Below are 25,048 nucleotides of genomic sequence, written 5' to 3'. Positions count from 1 at the left end.
TCCCATTTTGATTTTGAATAATTTTTTTTTTAAAAAATCACAACCAGTTAGAAAATGTATGTGCGACGTTTAGATAACTTTATTGCCAGCTTCTTACTACAGACCGAATTCAGATCGCAATATCATCCAACAAACCTCGATTAATTTCTCTTGACTCCTAAAATGTACTTTATCTTTAAGATGTATACGATATATATAAAAGACACAATTTTGTTTGTTTTTAATAATTAATAAAAACCACCCAAAGAAGATCTGCCTACAAAATCCATCACGCTAAAGTGGTGTACCCTAAAATTTAGTGTCGAAGGTGAGTAGAAATGTTTACCTACAGACAACATCAGGCTGAAGTGGTGTACCCCATAATCTAGTGTCGTAGGTGAGTAGAACTGTTTACCTACACACACCATCAGACTGCAGTGGTGTAACCCAAAATCTAGTGTCGAAGGTGAGTAGAAATGTTTACCTACAGACACCATCAGGCTGAAGTGGTGTACCCCATAATCTAGTGTCGAAGGTGAGTAGAAATGTTTACCTACACACACCATCAGGCTGAAGTGGTGTACCCCATATTCTAGTGTCGAAGGTGAGTAGAAATGTTTACCTACACACACCATCAGACTGAAGTGGTGTAACCCAAAATCTAGTGTCGAAGGTGAGTAGAAATGTTTACCTACACACACCATCAGGCTGAAGTGGTGTACCCCATAATCTAGTGTCGAAGGTGAGTAGAAATGTTTACCTACACACACCATCAGGCTGAAGTGGTGTACCCCATATTCTAGTGTCGAAGGTGAGTAGAAATGTTTACCTACACACACCATCAGACTGAAGTGGTGTACCCTATTATCTAGTGTCGAAGGTGAGTAGAAATATTTACCTACAGACACCATCAGGCTGAAGTGGTGTACCCCAAAATCTAGTGTCGTAGTTTCCCCATCGTGAGTCTCTTAAATGAATGCAGCTTTCTGCTATGAGGAGATTCAGACAAAACGGGTTTTTATCTATATGAATTACATAAACAAAAGGATGTTTTCATAGAGGAAAATATCACCCGATCATAAATCCTACAGCACTCCTGTCGTAATACTTTTATTAGCATTAAAATGATAACGTTTATCATAACATTATCACCCATTCATATATGGAAACGAGCCATTAGATAATATAGTCATTTGAATGGGTCAAATCAATTATCTAAGGGGATTCATACACTGTATTTCAAAATCCGAGCCCAGAGTGTTCGATACTATTAGTGATCGGAACCTCTGGGTACATACATTTTTTATAGAAACATGTTATAAGGTTTTGTCACAGTATAAATAGGTTCAATATTATTTTGCTTCAATATTCCATCTGAATTTTGACTCAAATACGTCATATACTGATAGTAATTAGTGTTCGAACAGGCATAATACCTAATTATTTGTAATATATACTGGTTGAAGGTTTATGGTTCGTTTGTGCTTCTTATCTGTCGTATACACGTACGTGAGTGGTCAGGTGTCCTACAAACAGTCCTGTATACTGACCATGTGCGCTATAAATACTCGTAGGTGAGGATAGAGATTGCACAAAATTCCCAACTGTTACCTATCACTAGAAAGTTTAATTCATATCTAGGTAAGACAGGTGTGAAATAGCTACACAATATCAAACAAGACGGTCAGAACAGCAAACAATTTCGTGATGACTGGGTCACAAATTATGGTGATACTTTTCCTCTGTGGAAGCGGATTGGCTGAGGAGAATGTTTTAATGACTGCTGAGAGACTGGGAGGTAAAACTCTGGGAACGTTGGTAAAGGACGCGGATTTGGTGGAAACACTTAGTGGGCAAGGTAATCAACTTTAATGATATTCTGAAATATTTGGTAGAATTTTATCTCACGGACGTATTCTACTATAAGGGAGTTGGAAAAAAGTTCTGTTTATTTGCATTTATTTTGGCCAGTCTTCTTCTATGCTTTATAATTTAGGCCCTTGGTTTTGAGTTTTGATATTTGAATGATGCCTTATAGATTCTGTGGCTACACGTTTTTTATTCAGATTCCATATGACGTATACTCCCCTAATTATCCAGTTTGTATGTTGTTGTTGCTTTAGGACCATTCACTCTTTTCGCCCCCGTTGACAAAGCCTTTAAAGCTCTTCCCCAGGATGTACTTGACAAATTGACCAGCGATAAGGAGTTGCTATCACAGGTTCTTACCTACCACGTGGTCAGCGGTAACGTCACATCTAATCAGCTAAAAAACGACATGGTTGTCGATACGGTTGAAGGCACGTCCAAACTAAGGGTCAACATTTACGGTTCAGTGAGTAAATTCAAAATATTCTTTCTTTTCTTAAACCAGCTATAGTCACAATTTATGATCGTTGTTTGGAGTTTTCATTCCGTGAAAACTTATCATTATACTTGTAGATAAAATAATAATTGATAAAACAAAAGACGTTTATCCTTCAGGAACCTCCTATCTTCTGTAATCGTTATGGGTTAATCTGCTACCCCTTATTTACCTCATAGTCACCTGGTCTCATTCTCCTTGTACTTTTTAAGGAGTCTCTGTGTAAATCTTTCTTTTGTTCATATTTTGTCCTAGTTTTATTAAATTTGTGTTTGAAATATTATTTTATTGACATTATTTTTGTTTGTCCGTGTTTTACTCATTGACTCGACATTGCCGGTATTTTCCTGTTTTCGATTAACTGAGACCTTGTTTACGAATAGGTGAGGTGGCTTGAAACTATGTTCAGGTTTTAAGCTTTCAATTGCTTTTTAAGAGAAGTTTTGAAACTTATCATCATTTCATATTCCTTTATGATTTTACTACATCTGATACAAAAGTAGAATATCTGTGTTACAGAAGGTGACAGTCGACGGAGCGAATGTGATACTACCAGACCAGCTGGCTACAAATGGGGTGGTACATATGGTAGATAAAGTACTATATCCTCTCCCCACACAAAGCATTCTGGAGTATGCCGCTGCAACCCCTACTCTATCCCAGCTCGTCTATGCCGTATCCATGGGGGACCTTATAGACTTCTTCAAAGGTTGCCAAATGATTGTGATTTTATACTTCAGAATGATGCAAAATATTGCCTTAAAAGTGGAATAATTGAATTATTTATACACAGTATCGTGTACAGCTGCTTCTTGGTTGGTTTTGAGACCATTGTCCTTTCGTATCGAGTGTAAATTTGGAAAATGTAGTCGGCTGTAGTCCACTAGCTAGGAAAAAGACAATAAAAATAACTGTCTTTACTTAAAAATGTGCCCATACACAAATTTATACTAATAGAAATCTTGAATTGCGGCAATTGTCATTTATAAAGTGATGTCATGGATGTTCCATATATGATGTTAGGTAAATTAGTGAAACATGAAAAGTTATAACTATTGTTGGTACAGGCGGGCCTTTCACCTTGTTTGCACCTTCGGATGAGGCGTTTGATAAACTACCAGCTGGTGTCCTTAGCGACCTCTTACAAAATAAGACAGCACTTAACAGTAAGTATATCATTATCCTTATCTACGGGGAGTATGGGTCACCAAAATGGCTATCCTAAAAAGCAAATAGTTCACCAACAGAACCTTCTTAAACAACAGGTAGATTATCACAGGATTGTTCCAAGACGACTACAAACAAGGCCCTCCGACAGAGTAAGTTAGTCACCAACAAGACCGTCCTTAACAGCAAGTAGACCCCCAACAAGGCCGTCCGACAGAGTAAGTTAGTCACCACCAAGACCGTTCTAAACAGTAAGTCGACCACCAACAAAGCCTTCCAACAGAGTAAGTTAGTCACCAACAAGACCGTTCTAAACAGTAAGTCGACCCCCAACAAGGCCGCTTTACAGACGTTCGTCACCAACAGAATTCTAACTGTTAGTAGGTCACCACAGACATCAGTTATAGGCAGCGAACATATCATCGCAGCCCTTAATATAACCGACATATATACAGACCATTAACACCTCCTCTACCGGTAAATTGTAAGTAGGTTAGCATCAGATTAAACAGTTCACTAACAGAACTACCCTCAACAAAAAGTGTCTCGACAACAATAGCGTTCTATATAATTAGCCAGTTATCATTGTTTTGGATAGTTAGCTGATTGCCATGGTCTTCCGCAAGAAATCATTGTCAAAACCGTCCTAGAAGCGGCCAAGGAATCGTGTTTATAACGGATATGGCTGTACATGTAGGTAGGTCACCATCGATGTGGATAGTAAGCATATCACCATCTTCCTAGACAGTTAAAGACACAATCAAAACTGCAGTTGGAGTGACTAGAAAGTCATGACCGACGTGGACAAAACGTAGGTCACCATTGTACAGGACAATAAAAAACTCCTAGTTGTCCACAATCAAAACACTGTCCTACAACGGTAAATGCATTGCAGGGCCGATCGATCACAATATTCCTTTTCAATATGAATTTTTTAAGCCTTGAAATACAAAGCATAATGTATTATAACTCTCTCCGGGTTTTGAAGGTTTGAAAAAACTAACTGTTATCAGTGATGAGGTACTAATTGTCGGTCATCTCCATTCCGCATCATCGACGGCTTATCCGTTTATGGCGAAGTAAAAAGTTCGGTATTTATAATCAATAGTGAAAGGACAATCACAGAATTATCCAAAGGACTATTTCTGTGATAAGTACTAAAGTTTTCTTTGATTCTGAAGTTTGACAGGAGTGTACACTAAGGCCAATTAATATGAGCTGGGTTAGTAACCAGCAACGATTAAAGGCCGCCATTTTGTTTTTGAATAGTAAAATGTCTATTGTGTTTCTCTTCAGATGTGTTGGAGTACCATGTCATATTAGGCACAGTATATAGTGCTGGACTCAGTGACAACCTGAGAGTGAAAGCTGCAAACAACCAGGACCTTACAGTAAAAATCGAAGGGGGTAAGTTTACTAATTATATAGACAAATTATCGTCCTTACCAAACATTTTTAAACTCCATCGTTTAAGAAATTAAGACATGGACGACACTCGGTTAGTAGGTTGGGTAAGGTTATATCAGACACTATATTTAAAAAATGTGTCCCTATGGCAGACAATTATCTCCCCCAAAGAAAACATTAAAAAATGAAATTTTGTAAAAAATTAAAAAAACAACAACAACAACAACAAAACAAAAACAAAAAACAAATAAAACTTACGTTTCCTCTAATTTGAATGAAAAATTAATTATTCTTTATAATTTTGTTGCTTTGTTATATAATACATTATTCCCTAATACTCATCCTTGAAGTCTTATGTACTTTTTTCTTCTTCAGAAAATGTCATAATAAACGACGCCAAGGTAACCACTGCTGACGTCACAGTGAAAAATGGCGTAATCCACGTGATTGATACCGTACTTCTGCCACCAACCAGAAACACGAAACATTCAAGCTGATACGTGTGAATGTAACAACTGTAAATATGTAGATAGTCTATGTTACCTAATGTTGTAAATAATATAAAACTCAAACAACTGTTGTCCTCTCTGTGTTTTCTTTATTACTTTGCGGTTTTTTGTTTCTGTACATTTGGTCACCGTGTACAAAAAAAGTAATCTTAAATTTTTTAAAACTTACAACAAAAGTACAAAATGATAAAGTGGTAATATATATGAAACGGTTATTATAACTCTTATTACGCGACACACACCTGTGTACATATAAATAGTGTCATTGTTGAAGGTAGTTTCTTATTCTTAAAACTTGTTGTCAACATTTCACGTAAATATGAATCTGTCTGCTATTTTAGGCTCCGTATTAATCTCGCTGATGTTTATACAACATGACAACGTTCTGAAAGATTGTAAAAGATATACAAAAACATGAACGACCTGGCGGTAACAACTAGTACACAATTGATTCGGTCGTTCATCCGTTTAAAGGAATGTTCCATAAGTATTCGCCTCTTACGAAATGCAGTGAGACACAGTTAGATTTTTCCGTTACTTTCATGACAAAACCTTACTCCCAACAAACGACTGGTAACACCATAGTGCCTCGTAAACATCTATACATTTTCATTGATTCGGTGACAGTCGGATCAATAAATCTATAATTGAGCGGCAGTCATATATCTTTATAGAACGCTAGCCCAGATATCAGCATCTTAATGTAACTTTTATTTCTATTCTTTTAATATATATATATGTTTCAAACTAGTACTGAAAATGTTTTTCTACCGACATAATAAAGCAAAGCACCAATCTGTAAATATATCATAATCAAAAATAGAATTCAATTAAATAAAATTTGATCAAAAGATTTACATTGAAAAAGTACAAGAAGAATTAGACCATTTATTCTGGAAAAAATAAACGTCTTCTGCTTTATCGACAACACCCACTCTGTTAATTCAAGTCAATTCAAGAAAGTAATGTCACGTTCTCAAATGAGATCAAGGTGTACAACAACGCTACCAACAAGTATACTAATGAGCATGAAACACGTCCAGGTGACCGTATTCCTTCAGACAATGATTTACTAATATCGATACACTTTGTATTTTTCACTTCGTGTTCTAAAAAATCAAAAACATGCCAACATGTCACCATTATCATAATTCAGACTCAAATTCCATTAAACTAGGTCAAAATAAGAAAGATTTAAAGGGAGACTCCTGAAAAAGTACAATGAAAATAATACCAGTGTCCCGGAAGAGTAAGCGTTTTCTGTTTCATCACGCACACGCGCCATAAAAACCTTGGTCAATCCCAGTATTAAATGTCACTTTCAAGTGTAAACAAGCTCATAACGAATTCCGGGCATAGATGGTGATCGTACGTAAATTAAGCTTTATCTGAAAAATACTAATCAATTCTGGCATGCTTGTTTTGAAGTGATAAGTGAGTTGCCTAGTTATATCTGATATGACCGAGTTTTGGCATCAGTTTTAGGATATATCTGGTTCCTTAAAAATTGATAAAAAAATCAAATTTTCTTATAATACTTGTCTGATAGTAAACTCTGTTTTCATTTACAAAATACAGGCGAAACACTATTATCGAGATAATACATTTGTTCCATATATAAACATCGCCACAGGTGACAGAATTAAATGTTGAATGGTGATTCCAAGGACGAACTTTGATCAACCCCAGGACTCCAACCTACCGAAGAAAACGTGATCACATACCAATAACGTTATCTGTGAGTAAATTTAGTGATAATGGAGGTCAAACTCGATAACTATTTAACATTTTTGTACTTAAACACACATAATATTATTTGAACTATATTGGACTTCAATATCAAATGAAAATGTGACAGCCTAAAACGGTATGACAGTGTTAATGCAAACACGTAGGCATTCTTACAGACGATTACAACAATACTGACCTGAACTCTTGGTTATCGTTGCCATACTGAGTGACATAAACATGAAAACATTATCCTTCGTGTTATTGTTTATGACACATGTAACTGCCACGTGCGATGAGAACACGATTCTGGATGTGGCTTCCAAGAATGGTGCAACAATCCTACGGAGGTTGATTCATGGAACAGATCTTGAAGCACTATTACAAGGAGAAGGTATTACGTTATAATCGTTTATTTTTTGTTGGGCTCAAGTTTCGCATAAAAATGTAATTTTGTTGACATGAAATTTCTTGAATAAGCAGTACTCACGATATCGATTTTTGCTTCACCCAGTCCGGATTTACCTTTGAGGTCATGGTAACGGGACAATGTTTGAAAAGTACAAGAAACGGTACACTGTGTATATGACGACTAGGAGTATGATTGACCATCGAAGACAAGCCAACAGGCACATATCATTACAAAAACAAATTGTCGCTAATTGGCTATGTCATTGCCTCAAATCGAGCTATATGCTACCTTGTTGCATTCGCCGGACTTCGAAGGCGACAAGCAATTACGACCAATAACATGAGCACTACATTGTAAAGACACACCCCAGTTTATCTATTTCACTCTAAATCAACGGAAATAAAAACATAACTACAAACTGTACGATTTCCAATCGTGTTGTTTTCATTGTATAGATTGTCACGGACTTAGAACAGTCTATATCCAAGTCCGATAACACATTAAACGAGAGGCACGCCCCTTTTATAGCGTTAAGAGAAAAAACACACCTCACATTAAAAAATATATATGTTTTCAATTTTGATGAACATTAATTCTAATTTGATACTGAATATATAACAATTACATGCCAAATATTGAAAATAACATTTTCTTTCGCACAATATTGATTTTTAATATAACAATAGATAAAGTGATTACTCGTGAATTGCTTAACTGAATGACTTTGTCAGTGTAAGAGCGTGAAAATCACATTATTTAATTATGTTGTGACTTAAGTAGATATCATGTTTCGCTCAAATGATTATTACGCTGTACCTGTACCACTGCCCCCCCCCCCCCCCCCCCCCCCCCCCCCCCCCCCGGTTATCCTGTTATCCTGGTCACCACTCCTTGTACATTTCTAAAATTGTTCCGTTACCACAGACTCAAAGGTAATTCCGAGACGACTGTAAGACAAATGTACCCTTTACTCGTTATCATTAAAATTTAAATTCACTGATTGCGATTACCTCCACGAAATCAACCAAAAATAAATCTTCAACGAAAATGAATAATTACGAAGTAAATATTGTCCTAATAAGGGAACCGTGAAAATGGTAAACATTATAAGGGTGAACTAGTCAACAAATTAACATTAAATGTGACAAAAAATTAAATACATTGACACACTTTGCAATGCAATATACTAAACTTTAGTTAAAAAACAAAATAACAAAACAAGATAAACAAAGCTAATTATAAAAAAAATATTAATTTCAAGATAACACTTTTGATACGTTTATATAATTTCAGATTTTTTTTACATATACGACAACCAGAATAACATTACCTTGAACAAAGTATGTCATTTCATAGTGTGATTTTACAAATATGACTGTTTCAGGTAACTATACCATATTTGCACCATTAGACGATGGATTTAACTGGTTACCGCCAAGTGTTATGGACAAATTAAATAAAAATATGACGTTTGTTGATTACGTGTTCACATTCCATGTGGTCAGAGGGCGGAGGAAGTCGGACACGTTTACAAACGATGTCACTTATCCTACTTTGAATGGTGCTACTAAGGTCCGCATTAACATCATCGGATCGGTGAGTGGGTAAAACCATTTCTCGTCAGTAATCATTAACTTTAAAGTTTAATGGAAATATTTTATCGTGTTGGTGTTCACTAAGTAGGAATGGACATATAATCTAATGCTAAAAGCCATGGCGAAATTATATTGGTATTGGAATCAAAAGCGTAAACAAAAATATTTTAATGCATTTAACAGTTTCAGTGATTCTAAATAACCTAATCAATCAATCAATCAATCAATCAATCAATCAATCAATTAATCACAATCAATCACAATCAATCAATCAATCACAATCAATCAATCAATCAATCAATTAATACAGATATTACTTACTGCATCTCAACACCTTTAGTCTTAGTGCGCAAAATCAGAGTAGATTACCACAAAAAATAACTCCCCAGTATGCTCCGTCATAACTTTGTGACCAGAACATCTTCCACAAGGTAGTTTGGACATTGTATAAATATATGTATAGTACTCAAATTGAATAAAATGAAGAAGCAGCATTTTTACAGACGTTTACAGCTGACGGCGTGGATATAACCGTCACTGATCTGTCCGCTTCAAATGGCGTGGTTCACATGCTTCAAAGGGTGATGTACCCTCTCCCGATACAGTCCCTCCTAGGGTACTTAACAGCAACGCCCTCACTATCTCTATTCGCCGACGTCATTAAGCATGCTAATCTCACGGATTTCTTCGGAGGTACTGTAAATATTGCGAATATCATTAAAATTTAAACTTCCCTTTCCCTGTTCAAAACATCAACGAAAGTCAACCTTAATATCATATCTGGAAATTGTTTTTATCAGCATTCAAACGATTAAAACGTTTGAAACACCTTAATTATGACTTTCCTTCGAACGAGCACTCTTCAGGTGCATTTTCCAACAATAAAACATGAAATTTCGTCATTCAAGCAGCTAAATGTATTTTTTAACTTTCTCACGACAGATGTTTCGTTCGTTAATCGGTTAACACAGGCAATACTTTTTCTATTGGGAATGTTTTAATTCATTGTTTGGCTCTGCTGTATCTAATTCTGAATTTATAATGAAAGGTGCTGATCACTTTTGTGTTTTGTATAACCTTTATACGTACCGAGTTCCTGTTGTCTTTCCTAGATTGAATGACCATCCTAACAGATGACGATGTGGTATGAAATGTTAAATTTTTCAATAGATTTTTATGCATTCCTTGGCATAGCATCCTTCCTGTTTTATCAGTCTCTTTAATGAGATTGATGATTTTGTTAACACATTGATATTCGCTTTTGTTGTAAGAGTTTATTACTAATTTTTTTCATATTTTTCGGGTAATATTTATATACAATGTTCACTAAACTACTCTTTCTCTAATCAACCTTAACTTTCTTCAAATTTTGTAATGATGTCTGTGAAAATCTCACGACTTTTTTATATATAGACCTAGTTTCATCCGTTTGATTTAGGATTTCGTGAATATTGCTGTACTCTCTCTCTCTCTCTCTCTCTCTCTCTCTCTCTCTCTCTCTCTCTCGAGAGAGAGAGAGATTAATGAAACATTGATGAATTAAATCGAGAATAATAATTGTTGACTGAGTTATTTCGCTGTTGAACTCTATGTATTTGTCTTGATTATTCTTGAATTGTTTTATTGAATACGAATAAGAAATAACTCCTCGAAAAACATACGAAAAACCATCCAATATTATCAGTGATAGGAAAACAGAGAGCTAAGATTTTGATAGATTCACTTTGTGTTGAAGGCGGACCGTTCACACTGTTTGCGCCGAACAATGAAGCGTTTAATAAACTGCCAGTAGGTTTTCTCCAAAAACTGATGCTGAACAAAACAGGAGTGATTGGTACGACTTTTGAAATATTTTTACCTGTATGTGACTTTTTCATACATATTGTAGATTCGGTTGTGTTTATAACGAAGGAGTTGTCTCGCTTTGTATTAACTGTCTCATACTGTTTTACATCCTTGTAGACTTCGTGGAGTACCATGCCTTGAGGGAAACCCTTTACAGTGAAGGTCTCCATGACAACCAAAGACTTACAACGGCTAACGATAAACAGTTGATCGTAACTGTTATGGAAGGTAAGAGTGAGGAAGACTATATTAATTAAATACTTTATACAAATTAGTTATCTTCTGAACTGAATTGTTTATTTCAAACTTTTTATATCACGAGAATGCTTCATAGATAATTTGATTTATTATAATTTCTTTTTGATCAAAACGAAAAATCTTCTTTTTTGCCTATCCATGTCACTTATACATATTTCGAATAGGTATTTGCCTTTATTTCTAGAGTTAAACTAGCGTCTCCGCTATAACAGTAGAGAACTTTCAACACTAAATATTCCAGTTGTATATGTTTAGTAAACAATAACAAAACTCTTAGGATTAAGACATTGACATTATTTTGTCATTATTTCAACCCCATGTCTTCAGGTTGCGTTCAGTGCCTGTTTTGAAAAGGAATTTAACGTCCTCTGTCAGTTTTTTTTTTTTACAGAATTATATATTTACACGTGTCAATATCATAAAGTACTAATTGGTGTTTATTTTAAAAAACCTGTTGAATATTGATTGGTAACAAGATAACAAGCGCAGCTGTTTTGTGATGGAATAAATGGATATATTTAATAGATTTGAATGAAACGATTTAGATAATACGAAGAGCTATCTGCGCCATGAAATTCACAGTAAAAGGAGTATTTACTATGAGAAATGCAAACTCATAACGGTACCATAAGACATAAAACGATGTATCACCCCACCCGGCCAACAAGAGTGACCAACATAAGCTTAAAGCTTGTTTCGAAATAGTTGTAAAATAAAGTTAATATACATTTTTTGAAAATTTTCAGGTAACGTCGTCATCAATGGCGCTTTGTTGAAAATTTTTGACGTAATTGTGAACAATGGCGTCATTCAAGTCATCGACAGGGTACTACTTCCGCCGAATTAAAGAAATAAATTAAAGGAAATTGAAAACGCTTAAGTTTCTAAATAGCCATCTAACTACTTGACAACATTAATGTAATTATGTCAAAAATATTATATATTAAAGTCTATTAACATTGACATCGTTACTTAAACATGGACGATTTTTAAAATTGGGTAATCGGTAAAAAAACAGAAAGATAACAATGCATAACGAAAAAAGATTATTTGTTATAAACCGAGGAGAGAATGACGAACGACTAACAGATACATATATCAAAGTAAGCAACAGATTTTTTCAAGATTTTACATTACTTTTTTTTCATAAAAATTCAGAATTTCAGAATCATTAGTCGCCGGGGTTTTCCGTAACTGTATTTCGCGTTTCCATTCGTTTAATTGGTGGCACGGTATACACATGTACTCGACGTACGTTCAAAATGATAAAAAAATTGAGTTTTTTTAATGTAAAACCAATTTTCATGATGTAATACTTACCATAACTTTAGTATGCAAATACAGTACCTACACCCATCTTTGTATCCCAACAACAAAAGATTCAAAAGAAAAACAATCCCGCCCTCCCTACGATCCATGAGCCATCACGGCAGGAACGCAGAGTGATCTCCCTTCCTCTAATAACCTTTATGGCGTAGACCCCACAGAGGGGCAGCCATGCAGATAAGGAAGAGGGGAGGATAGGGTGGGACTCCATAAAGTTATGGTAAGTATTACATCATGAAAATTGGTTTTACATTAAAAAACCTCAATTTCATTTCAGTAATAATTACCATAACTTTAGTATGCGAATTCGTCTTACCGTAGTGGTGACTAGAAGCCAGGCAGCCCCTTCAGCACAACCAAAGTAGTAGGGAGGGAGAACAGAGTGCTAAAGTGAAGGAAGGGACCTCTCTGTGAAAGAGCAGGTGTACCCACATGCCGCCGTACGGAAAGACATGGCCCGGGGCTAACGAGGAGGCCCAGCCACTGACTATGCCACCACCAAAGGTCCCAATGAATACAGGCCTTCTGAGTGGGAAGCTAGGGATCACAGATAAAAATCTGTGAAGGTATCCCTGCCCTGCCAGAATACTGCAGACATGACCTCCTGAAAGGAGGACTCATTGAGAGAAGGGCCCAGGATGAAGCAAGGGCCCTGACCTCGTGAGACCGCGCTTTCGCTCTCGCCCGAGCCAGATCATCAAAATGCTCGTAAGCATACTAAATCACCTGGCAAACCCACCTGGAAACCGATTGGGAGGAGATATCTCGTTGTCCCTGTTTAATGGGCAAAACAGACGGGATCGAGAGCCCCGCCCCCTGGTTTTATCAAGATAAAACCTAAGAGCCCGACAAGGACAAAGCAACCTATCTCGCTCCTCCGAGCTAGTCACAGCCAGGATCCTGATGGGATCGTGCGAGAACCCCGGAACCTGATTCTTCGCTAAAAACAACTCTATTCATAGCAAAGCCTCTGATTAGGGCAGAAAGAGAGGAGGACTAACCGATCTCCTTCCTGCCATAACAAGCAAGAACTCTGGCAATAGCTGTACGATAGCCAGCAATAGTGCCAGGTGGCAGATAGCGGTACCTAAACAGAGAGATTAGGAAGTCCGCGATCAAATGCAGAGGCTTCGAATGAATAAGCTTCCTTGCCGACACACCAATCACAGAAGATCATCCAACGTGACTGGTAGACGGCAGAAGAGGAAGCCCTGATTGATTGCTCAATGCAATCTGACACCTCTTGAGAAAAGCCTGCCTTGGCGTGGCTTCCAGAGATAGCCTCAACGCGTGAAGGTGGAGGATCTCTGGTCAAGAGTGTGTCGTTCTGGGCCAAGGCTGGCGAAGGAGATTCGGTCTGGTGGGTAGAGCCAAGGGCTCCTCCACCAGAAACGACAAGAGCTCCTGAAACCAAGCTTGCCTCGGCCACAGAGGGGCTCTCAGAAGTAAGGAGCAGTGATGCTCCCAGAACTTCTGTAGAACCCTGCCCACCAGGTTGAAGGGAGGGAATGCATATGCATACGTCCCTTCCTATTCCAGAGAAAGGGCGTCCACAGCCCACGCCTTACGGTCTGGGACCGGGGAGACGAAGGTTAGCAGCTGGTTGTTCAGGGAAGTGGCAAACAGGTCTATAATAGGTCTGTCCCACGCCTGACAATTCCCCTTGAAAATCAAGGGACACAGCTGCCATTCCGTCAACACCGGCTGGTGGCGCCTGGAGAGTGGCCACCAACACACTCAGCCTGCCAGAAAGATGCTTGACCGCTATGGTCAACTGCATGTCCTGGCAGAGAAGAAGGATGTGGATGGAGAGAGCACACAGGACATGAGACCTGGTGGCCCCTGTCTCTCCAGATACGCGACAACTGTTGTCGGTAGCCACACTTTGGACTGCAGGATACCCCTAAAGGACTGCAGAGCCAAATGAACAGTCTCATCTCGAGTACACTGATGTACTCCGAGAGCTGTTCGCCAGACCACTCCCCCGAGCGGCATTGGCCATCGAGGTAAGCTCACATTCCTGTCATGAACGCGTCCATGAACAGGATCATAGAGGGGATAGGCTTGGTCAGAGGTACCCCGTGGAAAACGTTCTCCTGAATGGTCCACCAGCAAGAGAACTCCCTGACCGACTGGGTAAGCGGGATCCAGGCCTCCTGGATGACGGAAACCAGTCAGACAGGAGGAACATCTGGAGAGGTCCGATGTGAATCCTCCCTAGGGGGACCACATATGCCAAGGAGTTGAGATACCCCAGAAAACTGAGGAACCAATATACCTGGACAAGCGACCAAGTGATGAAAGTCAGAGCCAGAGCCCTGACCTTCTCAAACTTCTCCAGAGGTGGAAGGGCTAAGCCCCGAACCATGTCAAAATGGTTCCCCAGGAAGAAGTCCTAATATGAAGGAACCTCTGACTTCTCTCTGGAAGGAATGAAGCCGACTCTGAGCAAGAGTTTCAGGACCAGACGAGTGTCCTTCACTAACGATTCCCACACCAAAAGAGGCATGAGGGAGTCGTCGAAATAGATGTGGAAGTCTATTCTGCGTGAGTGAAGGAAACACCAGCAGCAACTTGGTGAACACCAAAGGAGCTGTCGTGAGCCCCAAGGGCATCTCTGCCTTGGCAGCATGGTCCCTACTTCCTCCTGGAGCACCCGTGCCCTTTCTGAATCCCCGGGAGGAGGAAAGAAACAAAAACGGCCAGGAGGCGAGGGACGAATCCTGAAGAAGGGGAATACCTAGACCCTCCCTGACCACCGACAAAAGCCCACGTGTCATCTGTAATATCCTGCCACTGGGAAAGGAAAGCAGAGAGACATCCGCCCACAGGGAGTTCCGGATGGGGAAGATCGAGCCCCTGCCAGACCAGAGAATCGTCTGCCCACCCGGAGCCTGAGCCTGCGGGAGAAGGACATGAGCCCGGGAAAGGAGAACCACCGTCCACCCGGCCATACCCTTCGCCTTTCGCGGCCAAGAAGCAGAAATAGTCAGGAACCCTTCTTCTTGCCCCCAGGAGGTTTCTTACCCTTCCTACCCTTCCCCTTGTTGCCGTTGAAGTGAGGTTGGGACTTGGGCTGTGCAGAAAACTGAGCAGCCGAAGACTTTGCCTTCTTCTTAGGAGGCACTGACCCCTGCGAGGCACTGGCCTTCTCAGCCTGAAACCTCTTCACCAGAAGTGCTGAGGCGACCGAGTCCTCCTTCATATCCTTCTGAACCCAAGGAAGAGCTCCCCTGAACAGGGTAGAGCCCTAGAAGGGGGCATTCAACAAGCGGAAACGGTAGGGTTACTGGACTGGGCGGAATTTCAGAACTGAAAACTGCCTAGCCAACACGGCATTGACGAGCAGAGATCCTGCAAGGCTGCCGTGTCCTGTATGTCGGCTGTTCTGTCTCGGATAACCGACACTCAGGCAAATCGGATACCCTGTATAGACAAACTGTCAGGAAGTCTATGTATGACAGAACTTGGATGGAGAGGTGCAACATTCTCTCCATCCTGTGGTGCTCTTTAGGATCGAGCACCACCTGGTCCACTGATTTGCCGGGCCAGGCAGATAGCTGTCTCAACTCCAGCTGTGCTGGTTGAGAGGCCAGCTGCCCATCATGTGTGGCATAGTCGGAAGCTGAAGCCTCCGACAATTCACCAACACTGAGCTGCAGACCGACAAACCCGGGAGCACGGGTAGAGAAGGAGTCCTTCTCTAAAACCGGAGCCCGGGCCGTGGCCAGAACCGAAGACATGATATTGCCTTCTGGCAGAGACCGATCTGAGCGAACGGAAGCCCGAGGAGCCACCAGGGAACCCAGAAGGATGGTGGATTCAGGCGCCGACGATGCTGAGGCGGTGGGCAAACCTCCGCCCTGAGAATCCGGGAGATGTTGGCCCAGAGGACCCGCATCCCAGAAAGCACATGCTGAGCCTCGGCTTCAGCAGTCTCAGGGCCATCTTCCCCTTGTGAACCCTCTTGGCCCAGGAGAAAGATGAATGACATCGTCTTCCTCTGCCGAGCCCGCACCCTCTATGTCCATCTCCTCCTCAATAGAGACCGAAGTCCCCTTGGGAAGAACAGGGGCCGCCAGAGGAGCCATCTCCGCAGAGGGGAACTCCTCTTTATGGCATTTGGACGCAGCGCGACCAACAGCCGTAGCTGTAGTCTTGGGTCGGAGACCCGAAGCCGACCCCTGGGAACAGGAGACCGACGGGTCCGCGCTGGAGGCGGAAGTCCTTGAGGTCTGGCAAACCTTTATAGGACCGGCCAACAAGGCCCCCGAAGTAGCAGAACATTGGGGGGATTCCGCACTGCTATAACATCTCCTAGAGGAGAGACCAACCCCTATGAGTTCCACGAGTGAAGACCCATGGGGTAAAAAACCAAACCCCTGAGGGAATGGGAACGGTCCAGCGGGCCGGGAGTGACCCCAGAACTGGCCAAGATGGCCTGCCTGAGTCTGGGGCTGGACACCCTGTCCAAAGGACCAGGATGAACCGCCACTCCCACCAGGTGGAAACCCAGACATGTACGGGCTAAGCCCGTAACTGCTGAGTAACTGTTGGTACCCAAAACCATCCGCAGGTTGGCCTGGGCGACCCAGGAATAAGTGCCCGCAGGCACCCCTACTCCCTGAGCCCGGGGGAAAGGGAGACCGGAAACCGGACTCCTGGCCTGAAGCCCCAAACCCTTGGGGAAAACCCCCTGGGAAACCCTGCACTGGGAAATCTGGATTGGGACGGAAAGTCCCAGAGCCAGAAGCCTGTGAGGGTGGGAATACAGACCCCACGCTGACACCAGGATTAGTGAACTCAAGTGTCACTAATCCCCGTAGCCACAGACAATCCTGACAAAAAGTCTGTGGCCCCTGACCCTATACCCGAAGGCACAGTTCCGGAGTCAAAGCGGCCCCCACCAACGACGCCACCTGGCGCGCCGAGGTCCCTGAAGGAATCAGGGACCTCGACCGGAAGTCCCTTTCCGACGGTAACACCGCCGCCTATCGAAAGCTACCGGCCAATTCGACCCTTGACTGCGCCGATTCAGGGTCGGGCTGCCCCCCCCCCTACTCCAGGACGCACCTGGACAGGGGGAGCCACCCCCTGCTGAAGGGCGGAGCTCGGTGGAACGAGAGCACCCCCAGCAGGAACGCTCTGGTTCAGAACTTGAGGAGGGAGGTCTTAAAAAGCTTACTTCCCTTACCGGAAGAAGAGGACGAATCCCTTTTCCGGCGGAAAGTTAGCTGGAAAAGCATGGGAGCCTAAGCAGCAGACTCCATGTGCAAACAAAGTTCACATTGCGAGGTCTGGCTGCAATGTCGGCAAATGGGACAGGTATCATGGGGTTCCCATTATCTATAGAAATAGGAAAATCCATGCGCTGACCCCCGACGTAAACCCGGCACCTTTATCCAGCATCGAAACAATAAAAAATTGTAACAATGAAAACAAGGATAAAAAGTTTTCTAACAATCAAAAAACTACGAACGAGATCATAAAACCTACCGTACGCAGCAAGATTGTACTGCAAAAAAAGAAAACGGTCGTACAAAACGGCCGACAAAGCAGCAAGAAAACAATTTCAACTTCACAAAAATCCGAGTGACGAGACAAGTAGTCACGCACTAGAACACGCGGAGGAAAAACACGGCCGGAAACGAAGTTCTCGAACAATCAAAAAACTACGAACGAGAGCACAAAGCCTACCGTACGTAGCAAGATTGCACTGCATAAATAAAACGGCCGTACAACACGGCCGACAAAGCAGCAAGAAAACAAATTCCAACTTCACGCAAATCCGAGCAACGAGACAAGTAGTCACGCACTCGAATACGTGGAGGAAAAAACGGCCGGAAATACGGTCAAAATAAACAAATGACAATACTTAATTTCACAATATAAGTTGGGAGATGGGTTTATAGACTACTAATAGAGTAACAATATACTCAAACGACAATGGCAGTACGAAGAGAAGGAGTAAGAAAAGCACTTAGCTCAGACACCTCCGCACTCGTCGGCAGCCATAAAGGTAAGAGGAAGGGAGATCACTCTGCGTTCCTGCCGTGATGGCTCATGGATCGTAGGGAGGGCGGGATTGTTTTTCTTTTGAATCTTTTGTTGTTGGGATACAAAGATGGGTGTAGGTACTGTGTTTGCATACTAAAGTTATGGTAATTATTACTGAAATGAAAATGAGAATTACGACATGCCATCGAAAGTGGTCTTCTCGGCAATACAAGAGAGGTAGGACTTTTAACAACAGAGGGGTTGAAGCCTGTTCAGGGTTTAGATTGTAAAAAGATTCATTTATAGGTAACTCAAAGGACGGCTAACTTGTTTGTTGATTGTTAGCGTCTTTTACCATATTGAATACATGAAAAAGTTATTGATATTCAATCTCAAATTATCTTTTTATCATCGCAAATTAAACAGCCCTGAACGACAAGATCAACGTATGGTCAATAGTTTTACAAACGTTTGACTGAATGACCTCGAAAGTAGTCTTTTCGGCAATACAGAGGTGGTTTTTTTGTAAACAAACGATGCGTGGAAGCTTGTTTGAGGCTAAAACTTCAGATTGTAAAGAGATTGATTTAGTTTGTCGAGGTAACTCAAAGGACATTACACAACTATGTCTGAAGTGGCTCCCTTGCAGGAGAATTTTATACTCGAGGTGATGGACTATCAAGAAATATCAGGACTGGAAAACGAGAGGAAATGAAGGATTTAAAAGTAGTAAATATAGCTTAACTAAAATGACTCTACATCGAACACATACTTCAACGGGCATGCCTTAAATGTCTAGGATATCGCCATTATATTAAGGTTATAACTATCTCTATGTTACTGAGAATTGAAATTACTTTATAACATGCGTCACAGCTAAAATATACTTTGTGTATGTTGAATTCTCTATTGTCAATAATTCTCCGTAAACAAGATTAAAAGTTGCACTTACGTCAACAATTGATCAGCTACATGTTACACTGTTGGATCAGCGTAAATCTACAAACGAAATTTGTAGACGCTCCTTATAATTCTTTAAAACAAATAGACGGATGTATATAATACATGTACTGTGAAGAAAGCTGGCCAGCCTCTATTTTCTATTTTTCTCTTTTTGTGTCCTTCTTTTGTTGACTATATATACATATATATATAAACAATACAAAATTGAAAACAATTCTGATAAGTGAAGCAAGAGCCCTTTTATATCAACCTTCAGACGCTTTACAGTGAGCTTTAGTGTCTCAGTAGGGCTACGTTACTGCCTACCTGGTAACGCTTTACTAGCCAGAAGTGTTTCTATTCTATACATCATATATGTACTGGACACTAAGAAATTGAAACTTTCTAACATATATCAATGTCAGTCTTATGGTGCTAACATGACGAAGGTGATTTGATATTCTAGGGCAATTATCGTGCAAGATGACGTCAACAAAATAGCAAACTCACACAGAGTTTTAGAGAGAAGCAGCTTGATGACGTTTAAAGGGAAGTTTTATTGTCGTCATAATTCGATGTGCGATATGAAGCTGGAAATGTTTGAAACGTGTCAGCTTGCCTGTTGGTTCCGTTGTTGTGTACCCTGTTTTCATTCGAGAACGTGACATTACTTGGATTGACCAAGATTCATACGACGTGTGCCGTATCAAGCAGAATACGCTAATATTTCCGGAACGCCTGGTCTTATTTTCCTTATACTTTTTCAGAGGTCACCGTGGAAATCTTTCTTTTGTTCATGTTTTTTCACTGTTTCATCAACTAATTTGTATTTGAAGTAAGATTGTCACTATTTCATGTAGGTATTTCTAATTTGATATGAAAGTCAGCAAACTTCAGTGTAATTATTTACAAGTAAATCCCTTCATTGATAATGTTTGTATTGTTATCGAAGAAAGCAGTTGTCCCGGTTTTCATGAAAACACATAAAAACTCAATAACTGAAATACGAAAATTAGTTGTTTATAGTCGTCATGAATAAATTAACTTAATTGTCAATTACTAGAATAGAGGATAATGCTTAACCGAAGTATAAACATGTATTCCCCCTAGCTGGAGTGAACAATGGTCGATAATCCCATTCATATGTCCCAATACCGCTATTTATCTTCAGCCATAACAATTGGTCTCAAAGGATACCCAATATGTGAACTCTGTGTATTACATATTCTCCTATTTATACTAATCAGACTAGTGACATATATCCTTGACCACGCCAAGCCACTGTTATTAAGACCGTTAAATACGATTATGACAGTATATCAACTGATAGTTCCTGTATCGGCGGAAATGGAATAAACGACATGCCTGTTGTTATTGGGTTTAGTATTCCTCTGGTGCATAAATAAGAAATATTTAACAGTACCCTGATACAAACTACAAACGTAGGAGCGTCAGCACGCAATGTAAAAGATTGGATCTCGAAGCTAATATGAGAACAAAACCTGTTAAAAAAAATTCCGGAAAATTCCAACATGTCAACATTAGAGTCCATATCGTACAAAGAAAAAGAATATTTCTCACCGAGGTCACCATCACGACAGTAAAACCATAATTTTCATCAACCTACATCATTTGAAAGCCTGTGTTCGAGTTCGTCCGTTAGTTGAAGACTTCTTGTATAATAAAACAACTCAGAATACATCATAATTTTACACTAACGTCTAAATAAGGACGACAATAACATTCCCGTACCGTCAAACATGTCCATAACTTTGATATAATGACAATAACATTCCCGTACCGTCAAACACGTCCATAACTTTGATATAATGACAGCAACATTCCCGTACCGTCAAACACGTCCATAACTTTGATATAATGACAGCAACATTCCCGTACCGTCAAACACGTCCATAACTTTGATATAATGACAATAACATTCCCGTACCGTCAAACACGTCCATAACTTTGATATAATGACAGCAACATTCCCGTACCGTCAAACACGTCCATAACTTTGATATAATGACAATAACATTCCCGTACCGTCAAACACGTCCATAACTTTGATATAATGACAGCAACATTCCCGTACCGTCAAACACGTCCATAACTTTGATATAATGACAGCAACATTCCCGTACCGTCAAACACGTCCATAACTTTGATATAATGACAATAACATTCCCGTACCGTCAAACACGTCCATAACTTTGATATAATGACAGCAACATTCCCGTACCGTCAAACACGTCCATAACTTTGATATAATGACAATAACATTCCCGTACCGTCAAACACGTCCATAACTTTGATATAATGACAGCAACATTCCCGTACCGTCAAACACGTCCATAACTTTGATATAATGACAACAACATTCCCGTACCGTCAAACACGTCCATAACTTTGATATAATGACAATAACATTCCCGTACCGTCAAACACGTCCATAACTTTGATATAATGACAGCAACATTCCCGTACCGTCAAACACGTCCATAACTTTGATATAATGACAGCAACATTCCCGTACCGTCAAACACGTCCATAACTTTGATATAATGACAATAACATTCCCGTACCGTCAAACACGTCCATAACTTTGATATAATGACAGCAACATTCCCGTACCGTCAAACACGTCCATAACTTTGATATAATGACAGCAACATTCCCGTACCGTCAAACACGTCCATAACTTTGATATAATGACAGCAACATTCCCGTACCGTCAAACACGTCCATAACTTTGATATAATGACAATAACATTCCCGTACCGTCAAACACGTCCATAACTTTGATATAATGACAGCAACATTCCCGTACCGTCAAACACGTCCATAACTTTGATATAATGACAATAACATTCCCGTACCGTCAAACACGTCCATAACTTTGATATAATGACAATAACATTCCCGTACCGTCAAACACGTCCATAACTTTGATATAATGACAGCAACATTCCCGTACCGTCAAACACGTCCATAACTTTGATTGTTATTCGTCGCAAGGATCGACTTGAACCTAACCTCTTCGTATTAAATGAATTGCTGAATGTCTATTTGGTGAAACATCAATTGTCAATTATTTCTTTTTGATATAGTAAGCGAGCAGTAGGATTCAATGCAACATATACACATATATCTGTGTTAAGATACATATTGACACTAACTATAAGTGCTAAGACAATGACTTATCATTTTTCTATTCTAACCTTAAACAATAAATAACTTTAGGCCCCTAATGTCAATGTGAAGTCATAGAAAAACGATACAGTTGTAGGATGCAGTTTAACGTTATTGGGACTTAACTCTAAATTTCTATTAAAAGGTCCTATTTACTTGTGTTTTTGTACAATCTACGAGATTGTATGTGGTAAACACTTAGCAGGTGGGAAACCCATGAAAGACATTTTAATCCATTTGTAAAGTCGCACAGTTCAGAAGGAATGATCAGATATATGGAAATTTCACTTTATTGACTTATCGTCCAAATCTAGATTTTGACATTTTCCCGATCAATTTGATTCTCCTCAGTCTCCTCGGTTTCGTATGTCCTTAACATTGTACATAGGACACACAAGTGATCAGCACCTTCTTACACAAATTTTAAGTAGCACCAAATAATGAATTAAACTGCATCATACAGCTGTTACGTCCTTCTAGGACTCGTCATTGGCACTGCATCATACGGCTGTTTCGTCCTTCGAGGACTCGTCAGTGATGCTACATCATACAGCTTTTACGTCCCTCGAGGACTCGTCAGTGATGCTACATCATACAGCTGTTTCGTCCCTCGAGGACTCGTCAGTGATGCTACATCATACAGCTGTTTCGTCCTTCTAGGACTCGTCAGTGATGCTACATCATACAGCTGTTTCGTCCTTCTAGGAATCGTCAGTGGTGCTATGGAGGCGACCAAGGATAATCCAAAGATTGTATGATGCAGTTTGTTTCATTACTTTGCCTTAATGTAGCCAATTCTATAATTGCAATGAAAGTCGATATTCATATATGTCTTTTGTATAACCTTGAAGACAGGAGGATCGTGTTTTAGTAAGAGATTGATAATCCATAACTATCTGTCATGAAACATGTCACAAATTATTGATTCCTTTGTTAGTGTGCTCACGGACATTGTGTGCATGTCATTCTTAAAATTCAAATATGTGCATCCATTTTGGTATTGTTATAACATGCATGTCTCCATAGATAGACTTGTGAAATGAATTCAAAATATTTCTTAAATCACTGTCCACTCACTTTGTAAGCTATGATGCTTGTAAAGAAGAACCCAACCCATTAACATAAACAGACTTTAAAATCAGTCTTGGAACCACGTGTTTTGGAAGCAAAGCAATATTAAGGAAACATCTAGTAAATAAAGAGGTGTCTTTTGCCGAATTCAAGAAATATCGGGGTGTCCATGAAAGCTGTGGATAGAGGACAGAGGAATATGGGATGCATTTCGAGACCTTTGAGAACGTTTTCTGGTCATCGTGGTTGTCAACCCTGAAAAATGTCCTATTTGTGTGAAGCTGAAGTATGAAAGAGCAGCAAAAAATATCAACATTTTAACAGAAGTTCAATTCAAACTAAAATTCAATGAACTTAGGGTACAAAGCAGATATAAAGCCAGGTGTTCCGGGAGAATTAGCGCCACTTGTTTCATCGATGACACCACCATGTAAATATTGGTCATCCAAGTAAGAAATGTCACGTTCCAAAATGGAAATAAGGTTAAAAGGAACAGGTGTTCCGGAAGAGAAAGCGCGTTCTTCTTGTGGATGACACCCGACGTATGCATGCCTTGTAGTATTGTCGATAACCTTTTTCGTATTTAAGAAAATGATGTTGCTTTCTTAGAATGTCCAAACGTTATATACCTATTGTTGTCAAAGAAGCAGACGATTCACTTTTCCAAAAGCACCCACTATTTTGTCTGTATTTTAATCCTGTATCACTTGGGTAGAAAATAGTGTGACAAGATGGAATTTAGAAGCAGAGCAATAACAGTAAACATGTACTAAGATTTAGCACAAAATTTTTTTTTTTTCGAATTTACAAAGGTCGGCAGCGAGCGACAAGAGGACCTCACTTTGATTTGATAGACATACCTAAATAGGAACTTTTAAACATTAAAACTACTTCCAAAGAGGCCGTCACTAAATACTGCAAATGTACATACACATTAATTCTCTGTTAGTGATAATTTTATTTTAGGGGTGTTACCGTTGAAAATATTGTGCTTTGATATGATCAGGCTAATTGCACTTATATGCAAATCATCTTTATGCTAATTCAATAAAAAGTGAAAACCTGCTAAAATCTGATTGTATTTAACCACCTACTTTATAATAACTAGATCTTCACTGATATATAAATGCTATCAGCTGGATTTGAATGTAATACATGTCAAGCTGTTCTGTTGTGCCAGATCAGCGGCTTCTATTCTGTTGTTTTGAGGAATGTTGAAGGAAAGAATACAAACGCAAATTATTTCACTGTTGAT

General features: G+C 39.8%; 2 protein-coding genes across 2 annotated transcripts; both read left to right on the top strand.

The window, feature by feature from the left end:
• The first annotated feature begins 1,686 nt into the window (after positions 1–1,686).
• On the top strand, positions 1,687–5,415 carry LOC132548083 (transforming growth factor-beta-induced protein ig-h3-like). Its single transcript, XM_060211907.1, has 6 exons — positions 1,687–1,837; positions 2,103–2,314; positions 2,864–3,053; positions 3,412–3,510; positions 4,808–4,918; positions 5,294–5,415. Exons 1-6 carry the CDS (start codon positions 1,687–1,689, stop codon positions 5,413–5,415), a joined length of 885 nt encoding a protein of 294 aa, XP_060067890.1.
• A 1,980-nt stretch (positions 5,416–7,395) lies between these two features.
• On the top strand, positions 7,396–12,112 carry LOC132548082 (periostin-like). The gene is made up of 6 exons (XM_060211906.1): positions 7,396–7,549; positions 8,952–9,163; positions 9,666–9,855; positions 10,898–10,996; positions 11,125–11,235; positions 12,012–12,112. The coding sequence occupies exons 1-6, from the start codon at positions 7,396–7,398 to the stop codon at positions 12,110–12,112; spliced, it is 867 nt and encodes a 288-aa protein (XP_060067889.1).
• The last annotated feature ends 12,936 nt before the right edge of the window (positions 12,113–25,048 follow it).

This window comes from Ylistrum balloti, unplaced genomic scaffold (assembly GCF_031769215.1).
Source record: "Ylistrum balloti isolate Yb309-2 unplaced genomic scaffold, AGI_CSIRO_Ybal_v1 Utg370000, whole genome shotgun sequence".
Classification (NCBI taxonomy): Eukaryota; Metazoa; Mollusca; class Bivalvia; order Pectinida; family Pectinidae; genus Ylistrum; species Ylistrum balloti.
The sequence above is the reverse complement of the archived record's forward strand: the minus strand, read 5'-3'. Positions and strand labels throughout refer to the sequence as shown.